Here is a 15,265-nt window from a genome sequence, read left to right as displayed (position 1 = left end):
GTGTGTGTGTGTGTGTGTGTGTGTGTGTGTGTGTGTGTGTGTGTGTGTGTGTGTGTGTGTGTGTGTACATGTATTAGGGCCGAAACGATTATACCGATTACTCGTATATCACTCGTTATGGATGAAATCGATAATCGTTATATCATATTATGATCGATAACGATTATGACTGTACAGTGCGAGAGCGGTCATGACGTCAGTACATGCAGACCATGCATGGCATCATGCACGCGCGTCATGCGCACAAGTACATGAACGTCGAAGTAGACGTGCATGAAGCCGTAGGTCCGCACGCTTGATCCTTTTTGGGTAGTCGTACATAGTCACTACATTCACTGCACTAGTCAGCGTAGCCGGAAAATGTAACAACCGGAAAGCTTCATTACTGTTAGGTTGTAGCGAAACTGTGAGTGTGGCTGCCGTCCTTCTAATTTGTTCAGTTCTTGTCAAAAACTTAGTTAGTTTTGATTTTTTGGCGAGGAGAGCAGTGACAATGCTGCCGCCTGGAAAAGCAAAAGTTAACCTGACCAAGAGATCGCCAGCGTGGGCATATTTCGAGGAAGCTGATAGCGTAGCGAGATGCAATTCGTGCAGCCGCGAGTTCGTCCGTCAAAGCGGCACAACCAACTTGTTCCAGCACCTGATTTCTGCTCATAAAGACCAGTACGCCGCTGCGGTAGGGAAAGGATCAGCAACCCAGTCGACAGCAACGGCGACTACCAGCAATGTTGAGCGCAGTGACAATGCGACGAACAGTGCTGGATATGAAGCCCGTCACGTCGTTCTTCGGCACAGATAACTTGCGAACGTGCGACAGCAGGCGCTCAGGCATGTTGACGGAATCGATCATCGACTGGATTGTCGATTCCAGTCGACCCTTCTCCATTGTAGATGACAGACGACTGATCGTTGATGTTTAATGGCAGAGGAACACTGCTCATATCATGTTGCAAATTTCATTTTGGTCTTTTTGGGGCCTGTGTGGATCTTTCACCCATACGTACCTGTATATAGTTGAACAAATTTAATTGTTTTTGCTGTATACTGATGTCCAACATGGCACGTATAAAACTTGTTCGGAAAATCGGTAAAACCAATAAATCGATCGTTAGTGTTATTGGTTAATCGTTTAGGTAAAATGGGCAATCGTTTCGGCCCTAACATGTATGCTTGTCAGTGTGTACATGTATGCTTGTCTGTGTGGCTGTAGGCTAGGGACCGGCGGATTCTGCTCGAAAAAGTGGCAGATTCTGCTCGAAAAGCAGTGAAATTGGCAGAACCATACAAACCTTATGGCGGGCAATTCCTCGAATTCTGCTCCATTTCTTTATCCACATACCAAACAAGCATGAAACCTACCAGAAAAAGTACCGAATTCTGCCAATTTTTCTGCCGGCAGAATCCGCCGGACCCTACTGTAGGCACATGAGAGTGATCCTTACCGGAGCACTTGCCGATGGGAAGCGACCATGAGCCATTGGCCATGCACATGGTCATGGAACTGCCGGAAAGTGTGAAGCCCTCGTTGCACTGCACCAACGCCGTGGCACCCAGAGCACCGCTCGTCCTCACGGCAACACCATTGGATATCACCGGCGGAGTGGCGCAAACAGAGGCTGCAACGGCAGGGAGAACGACAACACATTCACCATGGTTTACAACGGGGCGAGGTGCAGTGCGATGTGACTGCGCATTATTATCGGCGCAGGCCGCTAGCTACCTGACGGGAACACATGTGTGTGGTATGGCTACTTTACCACACGTTATGAGTATACACATAGATAGTACACCGTAGGAACGCATGGATAGCTGTGCGCCTACTCGCACTGCCTGGGTCTTCTTCTCCTCCGTGTGAGACAAGGAACACTGATGATAACTCACGTAACCATGTGCTTTGAGAGTTGAGACTGAGTATGCGTGTTACATATGTGTACCTTGTTTCAGGGTGTATTTTAGTCAAACTTTTGACTTCGCCCAAAATGCCAGAAACTGGGCACCAAACTGTCGTAGTGGGTGAATGAGGTCCACCCAGGGATACAAGGAGCCAACTTTGAGCGAAATCGGAAATTTGGCCATGCCGGGTGATGTTTGGTCGTTATAGACCTTGACCCCCCCCCCCTCCCGATACAAAGGACAGAAGAGCACAAAAGGTACGGGGTCTGATTTTATTGTCAACTACGTGCAGTTAAAATTTGTCACCGAACTTCAGTTCCTGGTTGAATCCATATTCAACCAGGAACTGAAGTTCGGTGACTCCATTAGCGCGTTGCTCTGTGTGCGTTATCTGTGTGACTGGACTGCACTCACTACCAGTGTTCAAAGGGAGGAAGGCAACTTTTAGAATATTAAATTTTACTCTACAGCACGAGCCTGATGATTCGCATGCCCATCGTCTTGGTCTTCAATGCGTGCACTCTGTGTGAAAACATTACTTTGCCATCTCACCTTTTGCAGTGACCGATGGCGGAATGGCATCCATGGTTACCACACCAGGAGCCTGCGTCTGCGTTTCGTTTGCCATCTCTTTGCCTGTCACATTTGAAGATTGACTTTTCGGCTGTTTGGTAGGTTGGATTGGGTGTTGGGCTGTGGGGTGGGCTGTGGGGTGGGCTGTGGGGTGGGCCGTGGGGAAGGTTGTGCGGTGGGCTGTGCGGTGGGCTGTGGGGTGGGCTGTGCGGTGGGCTGTGGGGTGGGCTGTGCGGTGGGCCGTGGGGAAGGTTGTGGGGTGGGCTGTGGGGTGCGCTGTGCGGTGGGCCGTGGGGAAGGTTGTGGGGTGGGCTGTGGGGTGGGCTGTGCGGTGGGCTGTGCGGTGGGCCGTGGGGAAGGTTGTGGCTTGGGTGGGGGGCAGGGTGGCGGGCTGGGAAGTGTTTTGAGTTGTGAGGAGGGGTGTGGTTAGGGCTGTGGGTTGGACTGTGGGTTTGCGGATGGGTTTGGCTGTGGGTTTGGGTGTGGGTTGGTCTGTGGGTTGGTCTGTGGGTTGGGCTGTGGGTTGAGCTGTGGGTTGGGCTGTAGGTTTGGTTGTGGGTTGGGCTGTTTGGTTTTGGATGGGTTTGGTTATGGGTTGGGTGGTGGGTTTGGTTGTGGTTTGGATTGTGGTTTGGGGGGTGGTTTGGGTGGTGGGTTGGGTTGCGGGTTCGGTGGTGGGTTGGGTGGTGGGTTGGGTGGTGGGTTTGGCTGTGGTTTGGATGGTGGGTTGGGTGGTGGGTTGGGTGGTGGGTTGGGTGGTGGGTTGGGTGGTGGGTTGGGTGGTGGGTTGGGTGGTGGGTTTGGTTGTGGTTTGGGTTGTGGTTTGTGTGGTGGGCTGGGTGGTAGGTTTGGTTGTGGTTTGGGTTGTGGGTTGGGGGATGGGCTTGGTTGCGGGTTTGGTGGTGGGTTCGATGGTGGGTTGGGTGGTGGGCTGAGTGGTGAGTTTGGTTGTGGTTTGGGTTGTGGTTTGGGTGGTGGATTGGGTGGTGGGGTTGGTTGTAGTTTGGGTGGTGGGTTGGGTTCCGGGTTTGGTGGTAGTTTGGGTTGTGGCTTGGGTTGTGGTTTGGGTGGTAGGTTGAATTGTGGTTTGGGTGGTGAGTTTGGTTGTGGTTTGGGTTGTGGTTTGGGTGGTGGGTTGGGTGGTGGGTTGGGTGGTGGGTTGGGTGGTGGGTTGGGTGGTGGGTTTGGTTGTAGTTTGGGTTGTGGTTTGTGTGGTGGGCTGGGTGGTAGGTTTGGTTGTGGTTTGGGTTGTGGGTTGGGGGATGGGCTTGGTTGCGGGTTTGGTGGTGGGTTCGATGGTGGGTTGGGTGGTGGGCTGAGGGGTGGGTTTGGTTGTGGTTTGGGTGGTGGGGTTGGTTGTAGTTTGGGTGGTGGGTTGGGTTCCGGGTTTGGTGGTAGTTTGGGTTGTGGTTTGGGTGGTGGGTTTGGTTGTGGTTTGGGTTGTGGTTTGGGTGGTGGGTTGGGTTGTGGTTTGGGTTGTGGTTTGGGTGGTGGTTTGGGTGGTGGGTTGGGTGGTGGGTTGAGTTGTGGGTTGGGTTGTGGGTTGGGTGGTGGGTTGGGTGGTGGGTTGAGTTGTGGGTTGGGTTGTGGGTTGGGTGGTGGGTTGAGTTGTGGGTTCGGTGGTAGGTTGAGTTGTACGTTTATGTATATCTGATGGAACAGAGATAGAGAGAGATTGAGAGCCAGAGATATAAAGAGACAGAGAGATAGAGAGACAGAGAGATGGAGATACAAGAGATAGGAACACAGGGAGATAGAGATAGAGAGACAGAGAGACAGAGAGATAGAGAGAGATAGAGATACAGAGAGACAGGGAGATAGAGAGACAGAGGGACAGAGAGATAGAGAGATAGAGATACAGAGAGAGATTCAGAGAGATAGAGATACAGAGATATAGAGAGATATGGATACAGAGAGATAGGGATACAGAGAGATAGAGATACAGAGTGACAGAGGGATGCAGGCAGGCCACTGAGACATTCAACAGCCTGACACCTAGCTCTAATACATCTCCAGTGCGCAAACCAACAGCCACATTCGATCCTACCGAACCGTGAACCTTCCAAGTTGGAAGGCTGTTTGTTTGCAAACTGGAGATGTGTTAGAGCTACGTCTCAGGTCGTTGAATGCCAGTAGCATGTCAGTTTTGTGCCCTGTTATCGCACTTTCTGACTGCTTATCATCTTGTTGCGGTCGTGGATAGTTGCTTTATAACTCGTTTCCATGTGAATTCTTCTATTTTGCATCTCTCATTCGCTCAGTATCTGAGTTAAATATCTGAATGATTACACAAGAGAGAGAGTTTGGAAGCTTTGTTACAACTCTGAGTTTTTATCTGAATAATTAAAAACAACTCGTTACTTTGATGGACAGTTTAGCCATAACTTGTAACATATTGTCTGAATAATTGAAATTTTGGGTTGCATTTTGGGGTTTGAATTATCAAGATTCCACCTGTACCATAAGATATTTACTAGCTGCAATTGAGTGATTTCAAAGTCAGACTTTTGATCCAAGACGACAATACTTTTGCACATGGCAACATTAGAGAGCTGGTATATTACTACAACCTAATAAGTCATCTCTACTTGTTTTTCCTGAGCGAAAACTCATCATCCCTTTCCTCATGTGTTGGCAGATTGAGCCGCTCAAGCCAAGCCTTTTCAGCACATTGCAAACATGACTGGCTGCGGGTGAACACAGCTTAAATACAATGACAGGAGATAGGACTGACACGCACAATGGCAAGTTTGCCCATACCTTCATAACAGATGAGAAGAACTTTGCTTAATCTAGCAGCTGAGGGTGGAGTAATGGTTGTGAAGTTTGCACCGTCAAACTGTAGGAATTGGTCATTCTGGGCCCAGAGGAAAACTGCTGGCCTTTGCCATAACCAGAGAGCACTTTGTATGAGGTCCTTGAAGCAAGCATTCTCCACATTTGTTAACGTTGGGAGGTAGCCATTACAGTGAGCGGTTGAATAGGAATAGTTGAACGAGCCAAGCTGCGACTTGAACCACACCTTTTCGGATCCGCAGGTCTTGTACAAGGGCACTGCGGGATATAAACACACAAAGTGGACATGATGGAATGATCAGAGCCACATCACTCACTGTATCGCTTCAAACCCTGTCACACAGACAGACAATGTCAAGAGAGCTGACTACTTCCCCCGGAAACCCGAAAAAACTTGGCGGCATTTTCTATCCACAATCCAAGGTGGTAATTGGACTTGTAGAAATACGAGCAGTTCGATAAAGCGACTGGATATACTTCCTCCAATCAGATGTAAATGTATATACACACTGCTATACACTAGGTATGTATGTCGTCGTTGTCATCACATCGACAAGAGTTTTTTTTGTCTTTTATAAGGTTTTATTATTGCTATTGATGTAGCTCTGAGCTACTGATTAGAGCAGGAAAAAACTTGTCTCTACTCTAAGAAGAGACATCAAGAAGACTAGCGAAAAGCTGCTTGTAGAGCAACAAAATATAAAGTCCGCAAGTTCTTGCTGGGAACGACGCTACATTCGGATCACTGGATCCATACTAGGCTCAAGCGATTCCTCAGGGGTCAGCGCGAAGGCAGAAATAGGCATGCGGGTACAGCCAGAAATGGACGTGTGTACACATAGGAGAGCAAGGGAAGCGCAACGCGAGCTGTAGCAGCCAGAAACGGATACATGCGCAGAAAGGGGAGCACACCGCGACATGCACGGCAGCCAGAAACGGATACATGCGCAGAAAGAGAGCACACCGCGACATGCATGGCAGCCAGAAATGGATACATGCGCAGAAAGGGGAGCACACCGCGACATGCACGGCAGCCAGAAACGAGTACATGCATACAACAGAGAGCAAGTAGAGCACACTGCTAGCTGCAGGACAGCCAGACATGGCTGGGTGCATACAAAAGGGAATCGCTTGGTGCCAAAAAAGGGGGCACATAAATGATCACGACTGATGTTCGTGACACTCCCCACCAAGAAGAAAGGAGAGAAAATGAGCGAAAGAATAATTTGAGAAAAATCAGTACAGGAAAGAGGAAAGGAGAAATATGCTTACTGGTAGCGCTAGACGGCATCATCTTCAATGAGACTCTTCAGCGCAATTCTCTGCTTGGCTGCGGCAGCGCGCTGTGGACGAGATGTAGTAGAGTCTGTGACGGCATCAGGTTCTGAGGCGACATCTGCTGTAACACCGGCTGGTGGTGTCGCTGTCACGCTCAGTTCCAGCGGATAGAGTAAGCTGAGTGGACGCTTCAGCGTGCGGCGATCAGCAGTGGTGACAGACGCCGACCTGATCTTGTTGTCTGCACTGACATGTACTTCACACACCTTGCCCAATCTCCAAGATGCTCGGGGAAGCTGGTCCTTTATCAACACAACTTCTCCAATTGCAGGTGTACGATGGAGGACAGAACGGCCTTGGCTGTGATGGGTGGTGTGCGTTGAGCGTAGACTCAGCAGGTAGTCATTGCACCACATGCGCCAAAACTCATGGAGGCGGTTCTGACCTTTCTTCCAACCGGCGAGTAACTCTTCGGCAGTGGTTGGAGTCGGGCGGAAGTCAGGGTCGTCACTTGTCTCCGGGAGATCAAAGAGGCCAGTGCTCTGGCTGATGGAGAGGAAGTGACCAGGTGTCAGTACAGTACGGACATCTTCGTCGATGTAAATAAGTGGACGGGAATTCACAACTGCTTCTATCTCAGTGAGCAGCGTGCTGAGGTGTTGAAGACTGACTAGGGATCTGCCCAGTGCCTTCTTCATAGCTTTCTTCACTGTGCCCACAAGCCTCTCGTAGAATCCACCCATCCATGGTGCTGATTCCACTATGAATTGCCATTGGATATCATGACGGGCGAAGTGGGACCTGACGTCCTCATGGTGTAGAATATCGCGGAATGCGACTTCTAAAGCTGTGGCCGCTGCCTTGAATTGTGGCGCGTTGTCCGACACTATGAGTGCTGGGGTTCCACGCCGTGCAACAAATCTGCGGAAGGCTAGCAGAAATTCACTTGTGGTCATGTTGCTCACTGTTTCCAAATGCACTGCTCTGGTGGACATGCAGGAAAACAAACAGACCCAGACCTTTGTAGCAACTGGCTGGCCACGGACATATACTGGGCCAAAGAAATCAATTCCAGTGTGGCTGAAGGCTCTGGATGGCTTCACACGCGATGATGGCAAGGGGGCCATATCTGGTTTGGCGAATGGGGGACCACTGTGATGCCGGCAAACCTGGCAAAGTCGCAGAGTGGATTTGACTGCCGCTCGTCCCTTCGGTACCCAGTACTTCAGTCTTAGGCTGGCGAGCGTGTGGTTCACACCGAAGTGAAACACTTTCTTGTGGCAGTCAGTGATGACGAGGCTGGCTACAGCTCTGGGTAGTAGGATCGGGAACTTGGCGTCATTGCACAGGTCTGCATTCTCCAGTCGTCCACGACACCGGATGATACCGTCTTCATCACTGAACAGGCCTAGCTTGCCGATCAGCTGATGAGGCTTGTTGGATGCCAAGCAGTCGACAACGTCTGGGTAGTGTCGCTGCTGCCAATGGCGTATCCAAAGCAGTTGTGCTTGTTCCGTTTCCCTGCTGCTGAGGGGGAGAGGCCCAGCCGCGGCCCCTCCCGGTAGCTTCGACTTGAGTCTGGACACAAAGCGGGCACACAAACCAGAGACACGTACTAAGGTGTAGAACGAACTAAACCGTGTTACATCAATATCAAATGGGGGTGTTTCATCACATCTTTTTTTTTGCTTGTGATGTGCATCGGGTTTTTTATTGTGTGGTTGCTGAGACTCTGGCACCTTTGAATCCGGAGGACCCTCCCCAAGGGCGATGGTGGCGTGCGCGATTGGGCCATTTGATGGTAGATCAGCTAGAGGCTGCGTGAGGAGGGGCGGTCCGTGCCACCAGAGGATGTTGTCCAGTAGGAATGAGGTTGATGCTCCTCGTGACGGCAGATCCGCTGGGTTGTGAGCTGAGCGAACATGACGGCACTGGAGATCGTTGACGGCTCGTATTGCGGTTACACGGTTGAGGACAAAGACTGGCAACTTGTCATTTGATTGTAGCCAGTGGAGAACGGTGGTCGAATCAGACCACAACACTGTGGAGCAGAAGGCCAAAGGAAGCTCCTTGCGTAAGTAGAGGATGACTCGGGCACCAAGTAGAGCTGCCATCAGCTCGAGGCGGGGGATGGAGCACGGCTTTACTGGCGCAACACGAGACTTGCTGTAGATGAGGTGAGATGCCCGCTCGTGGGCATTGTCAGTAACAAGATAGGCAGCTACGCCATAGGCTGCTTCAGACGCATCGCAGAAGACATGGAGCGCATGCGAGACATTGGGTGATGCGTTGCCGACGTACCGAGGGAAGGCTACAGTATGCGCATCTTCTAAATCAATCGCAATACTCTGCCATTGATCCAAGATTTCAAGTGGAAGAGGGTCATCCCAGCCTACATCTAACTTCCACACGTCCTGGAGAAGTATCTTGGCGCGCACCAGAACAGGAGAAAGCAATCCAAGGGGATCGAAGAACTTGGCCACGGTTTGCAGTAGGTGACGTTTGGTTGCTATGACGGCATGAGTGGCAGCGACCTTTGTACAGTAGAGACTATCTTGACAGGTATCCCAAAGCATACCAAGGCACTTTTGTGTACCGGTTGAAGCGCAATCGAGTTCGGGAACGTGGTGAAGGAACTCTGGACTGTTGCTGGACCATTCTCGGGCATTCATCGATGCGGCTGAGAATAACTTCTTCGTTGCAGTGTACTTATGAAGGGCCTCATCAGGAGAGGTTGCGCCGATAAACAAGTTGTCTACATAGATATTCCGAAGAAGTTCTTGCGCGTCTGGGACGTCGGCAATAGAGAGATGATGGCGAACAGTAGCTGCTAGAAGGCAGGGGCTACTGATCACCCCGAATGGCACACGACAGAAGCGGTAGACTACAAGATTCTCTAGTGAGGGTGGTTGATCAAGGTCCTTGACCCACAGAAAACGAGTGACGTCTCTGTCCGCTTTGCATAGGCTGAGTTGAAGGAAAGCTTTTTCTATGTCACTGGAAATGGCAATAGGCGAAAGGCGGAAACGCAGAAGGACTCCAGCGAGATCAGGGACGAGGTTCGGGCCAGCAGCTAGGCAGTCGTTCAGGCTGGGGTGGGAGCGTGAGAGCTTGGCGGAAGCATCGTAGACTATTCGGAGCTTCGTAGTCGTGTGTGAAGGCTTCTCTACGCAGTGGTGGGGAAGATAATGCACAGAATTCGAAGTGGGCCCAGGCGGTACTATCTCAATAATGCCTTTGGTCAACTGATCTTGCAACACACTGTTGTACTGTTGAAGAAGAGTACGCTTTGACGTGACACGTTTCAAAAGGGAAGTCAATCGGCCCAGTGCTAATCCGTAGTTGGAGGGAAGTTCGTCGTGCAGGTCCCGCCATGGCCACTCGACAACATAGCGAGAGTCTTCGAAAGAGAGTGTGTGGAGGAATCGCTGAAGAACGATGTCTTCGTGGTCTGCGTTGTCTGGGACAGGGAACTCTTCCGCTGCCCAAAACCGCTGCAAGTCCATAGAGGGATCTCCATCGCTGTGACTGTGGACTGCAAGACATGATTGACCCTCCGACGTGGCCGGTGTAGGTACCGTACCTGTACAAATGAAGCCGAGGGAAGACTGCAGGAGGACAAGTCCCCCTGGAAGTTCCAAGCGGTCTGGACCCACAATATGGTAGTAGTGATCGAGGCCCACCAGTATGTCGATGGGCAATGAGCCTGAAGAAGAAGCTAGCGGTTCGGCAAGGGGCAAGGATTGCAAGACTGGATACCGCTTTGCCAATTCTACCCTCTGAATCGGTGCAGTTATTTCTGGTAACACACATGCTTTGAGGAGGTGCATAGAGCCATCATTGCACTGCACCCTAACTTCCACCTGGTCATATTCTGTTGTGTGTCGCTTGCTATTGCCAAAGGTTGCTAAAGAAATATACTGCTTACCGACTGTAGGCAGGTTGAGACGTGTTGCTAAGTTTGAAGTGACATACGTTCGATTTGCACCAGTGTCGAACAAGATTCTCGCATTGACAATGTCACCATCGTGTGTGGAGCATGATGCTACAGCCGTTTGCATTACGACATGGCTACCACTGTTCGCTGTTAGTGTGTTGGCGTGAGGTGTGAAAACCTCTGCATGAGCACTTAGGCTGGTTTGGGATGAGGCTGTGAATTTAGTCGGGCACAAACTGCGGTGATGGCCAGACGTTTTGCAATGATAGCAAGTGATTGTGCTAGTGCATTCACGTGTACTGTGCCGTGTACTGAAGCATTTGAGGCAACGACCTTTAGTTGCCTTCTGTCTGTCATTGATCGTGGTAACTTTAGTGCATTCGTCTGTATAATGTGCGGCCTTGCAAAATGCACAAGTAGGCTTTCGCCGAGACATTGCTTGTGCTGGTAATGAATGCCCAGAAGATGGAGATGGGGAAGCGGATGTGGCATGAGAGGCCTTGAAGCTGCTCGTATCGTTGGGCTTCTTTGGAGGGCAAAGGCGATCTGCCGCTTCGTGTGCCGCAATGTACACTCCTAGAGCGTCTCTTAAATCCTGGCAGGTCCACGGCGTTGGGCCCTTTTTTAGCTCAAGGGTTACAAGTGTGGCACGTGGAAGTTTGCTTGTCATGATGGAGATAATTACGCCTGAGTCAGTTTTCTCGCCGAGAGCATCAAGGCTACGCAAGTGAATTTCTAACTGGTCATACAACTTGCGTAACGAGGTCGTGGTGTTCGACGCGGAAGGTAAGTCGAGCATTGACGTGTAATGCGAATCCACCAGTACTTGTTTAGTGCCGAATCGGGCACGAAGGATATCCAACGCAATGGTGTAGTTTGCGTTCGACAAAGGGAGGCCGGAGATGGCGTCATGGGCCAACCCAGTAACGTGGTCCTTGAGGTAGGTGAGTTTTTGTATCTCTGACAGCCCCGTGTTATTGTCAATTGAGGACATGAACATGTCATGGAATTCGCTCCATTTCAAAAAATCTCCAGAAAATTTGGAAATTTCAAATTTTGGTAATTTGACAAATGTTGATGTTGGAGTAGTACAAGGCTGAGATTGAGATTGTAGCGTGTTGAGGAGAGCGGTCTGTTGTTGTAGGAGCTGTGACTGTGTTTGAGTCATGGATTTATGTTGTTGTTGTGTGGTAGATAGCAGTTTTGTTGCGGTAGCGTGTAGTGATGCTGAGGCTAAGACATGTTGATCATGTGAGTCTGGGTCGCTAGCGCCAGCTGGGTTTCCGATCGCGCTAGGCGATGACGTGTGTAACGTGCGTTTGATGGCAGTGATTGTGGAGCGTACTGATGATGAGCAATTTACACAATCCTCTAACTCAGTTTCAACATCTTCTTTAGAGATACCCAGATTCTCAGGAACCAAAATCTCAGCTAAACTACCACAAAAATCGTCATATGCTAATAAGGAAGATTCTAAAACACAGCACAAGAAACTTAGCTTTTGCAAGGTGTCCGGATCGGGAGAGGCAGGTTCGATGGTCTGGAGCAGGGCAGAGGCTTCCTTGATGTCTCTCTGAATGGCCACTTGCTGCACATGCACCTGCCTACGTCTGAGGAACAAAGTCCCGACGGGCGTCTTATCCTTCTTCGCTGGCATCTACTTAGTAGGGTTTCGGCACCAGTTTGTCGTCGTTGTCATCACATCGACAAGAGTTTTTTTTGTCTTTTATAAGGTTTTATTATTGCTATTGATGTAGCTCTGAGCTACTGATTAGAGCAGGAAAAAACTGGTCTCTACTCTAAGAAGAGACATCAAGAAGACTAGCGAAAAGCTGCTTGTAGAGCAACAAAATATAAAGTCCGCAAGTTCTTGCTGGGAACGACGCTACATTCGGATCACTGGATCCATACTAGGCTCAAGCGATTCCTCAGGGGTCAGCGCGAAGGCAGAAATAGGCATGCGGGTACAGCCAGAAATGGACGTGTGTACACATAGGAGAGCAAGGGAAGCGCAACGCGAGCTGTAGCAGCCAGAAACGAGTACATAATAGATTTAGACCGGTTAGGAGCCCTTTGTCCTTTTGCCCAAAATGTATGTGAGGGGTACCTACTTCAACAAATCCACTCACCATACCCAAGCAGCTGATATTTTGTATGTACACTTTATGTTTTCCTGAAAGCTTATGATAATTGTGAACTAAAAATGCCGTTTGGGTTGCATTCCTCAGGTGGGCGTGGCTAATCAAGAGTATCAAAAATGATTTTTTGGCAAAAATCGGCAAAATTCAAAGTTCAAGTTCTTTCCTATGTATAAATAATGTGCAATTTGTACAAGTGTGACCTGGAGTAGCACCACTGGCATGTTGGACAAACACAGAGCATTAGCCAGAGGAGCCACAGTGGCGACAGGCTCGACATTTCGGCCCCGTGTGGCGACTCTCCTCGCTCTGCGCGGCTGTCGACCATGAGTTTGACGGCGCGCAGGTGACGGAGATCTGGACCTCTCTGGGATTGAACTGCGCTCCCGCTCCACGTGCTGCGGCACTCTAGCTGGCCCTGCTGCTCCACAACGGGTAAGACACGGCGGTGGTACACTCTCCTCACCACTCGAGTGCTGTTCTGCCGATCCTGCACTCAAATCGGAGTGGTCGACATGTCCGACAGTTGGGTCGACGGGCCGACGGCTACATCATAGTCCGCGTCGTTACCAAAATCAGAATCAACCCCTTCAACTAAGGCTTCGTCCAGTTCGTCCTCGTCATCAGAGGACATAGGATTGTCGCTCGGGTCACTCCAGCTATCCTCAAACAAGCGCTTCATCTGCATCAAGCGACCTGCGTGCTGCCATGTCGGAAATTACGGCGCAAGCAAACTTCGACTTTGATTTCCTGAAAATTTTCAAATGGCAACTAGCCCCAGCGACCCGTGCATCATCCTCTACATAGCATAGGCTGTGTGCACGTGAATTTTCATGTGGATCGGGTGATCCGCGTAGCTTCCAGGTCGCTTTGAACATGCGTGGGTTGAACCGTACACAGGTGTACGGTTCAAGTATGGGCGAAAGGACAAAGGGTTAGGAGGTCTATCCTGTATAGACCAACTATGAGGTCTATAATCTAAATTTTATCGTGTTCTCCACGCAATAGTTTCTCTTCATATACGCCATATCCTTGTAACTCTAGTATTATAGTTCTATTACTGTCTATAGCCTATACCGCATTGTACTGCATTGAAAGTCAAGATCATTGTTTAAACTAGGTTCAGCATCAGTAACACATTGGCTGGGTGGTAAGGAAGATTGACTGAGATTCACAAGGTTGTGGGTTCAAATCCCATCTTGTGTATTTCTGCTTTCTTCAAAAAATTCTTTTTCTAAGTTGGAGAGAAAATGTCTAAGTCCAAGAAGTTCTATTGGGACCATCCGTAAATATCGATAGTTTTTTCAATCCGTGAATTTTACAAAGTAACCAGGACCCACCACCCACCCCCCCCCTACTTTTTACGGAATAAAATATTGATGCCACATGTACTGTACCTACATAAATGTAGGTGGAGTCCATGGAGTCCATACACACGCAGGCGCTAGGCTAGGCATGCGCTCACCGTGTAATTCATAACTAGAGTACAGCAATGTATTTTGGCAGACTTATGCCAGGAATGTTGTCCAAGAATCACTTGCTCTTCAGCTCATTCCAAATACATCATACCCTTTATGGGCAATCAATGCTACTTCCTAGCTTCTGCCCGTCCTTCGCTCTGAGTGAATTGGCCTTTTGGATGATCTCCGACCTTGCCTGCGGGTCTGCGGAAAACGTCTCCATCCACTGCTTCTGTGCTTTGGTGAAAAACGCAGATCAATTATTGGACGTTTCAACAGTCCACAAGGCCTCGATGACTGCGTAGTAGCCATCGTCGTCTTCACCAGGGCTGTCAAGCTCTTTGAAAAACTTATCTTTTTTGGCAGCTGTACCAAACAAAGTAGTCTGCCGTGCCATTTTCGTTAGGCAGCTGTACCAAACAAAGTAGTCTGCCGTGCCATTTTCGTTAGGCCACGCTCCACATGGGAACTGTTCCAACCATTGGCGATGTAGCAATTCTTCGATGTTGAGTTCAAATAAGAGCTGGACTTGACCCGGATTAATCAGGTATTGTGATACTTCGAATAATTGTGCAATAGTTATACTTGTGAATAATATCTGACAAACTTCCCTCTTTCTTTTGCTTCAAGAGTTTCGATCTCCACTACATTTTTTGGACACAACAATCTACTAGCACTATAGTACGTGTACGTGTGGTTCGATGCACGCAGACCCACGCACACGCAGTACTGGGCGCCAGGTCCGCGTGTCATCGATATTTTTATTTACTTTGAATTTCGGCTGCACCCACCACCCAGGTACGACAATTTCACGGATTGTAAAAACTATCGACATTTACGGACGGCCCCTCAGGAGTCAAATATAAGTAGTCAAATATATCGTGTATTTGACTAAGCAGTCAAATACGCGATATATTTGACCGCTTAGGTATCAGGGAAATTAGTGGGGTCAAATACTATAATAAAGAAGGCGATAAATATAATATATAATACACTGTTATACAGAAAATTGGCAATGATTGAGTCTGCCTCGGAGTCTTTAGGGCTGGATTCGCCAGAGCTCAATTCCCCACAACAGATAGGTCAATCAAAATCACAAAGCTTCTGTTTCTGGTAGGGGTCAAATGGGTGTACCTTTAACTTATGAACGGGTAATTTTCTTAACGGGTGGGTTAACGGGGTACCCTCTA

General features: G+C 49.4%; 1 protein-coding gene across 2 annotated transcripts in view; it reads right to left on the bottom strand.

Annotated features, from left to right (window-relative positions):
- Positions 1-15,265, bottom strand: part of LOC135819766 (complement component receptor 1-like protein) — a 74,732-nt gene that overhangs the window by 14,309 nt on the left and 45,158 nt on the right. Inside the window, exons 6-7 of one of the 2 annotated variants that reach the window (XM_065333029.1) lie at positions 5,227-5,520; positions 1,443-1,616 (exon numbers count right to left, since the gene is read on the bottom strand). In XM_065333029.1, the coding sequence (XP_065189101.1) occupies positions 1,443-1,616; positions 5,227-5,520 (468 nt within the window). Of the gene's footprint in view, positions 1-1,442; positions 1,617-2,445; positions 2,608-5,226; positions 5,521-15,265 lie in introns of those variants that run through there. The other variant, XM_065333030.1, reaches the window with a different exon arrangement.

Source organism: Sycon ciliatum, chromosome 6 (assembly GCF_964019385.1).
Source record: "Sycon ciliatum chromosome 6, ocSycCili1.1, whole genome shotgun sequence".
NCBI lineage: Eukaryota > Metazoa > Porifera > Calcarea > Leucosolenida > Sycettidae > Sycon > Sycon ciliatum.
Note: the sequence above shows the minus strand (reverse complement) of the source record. Positions and strands in the feature narration are given on the sequence as shown.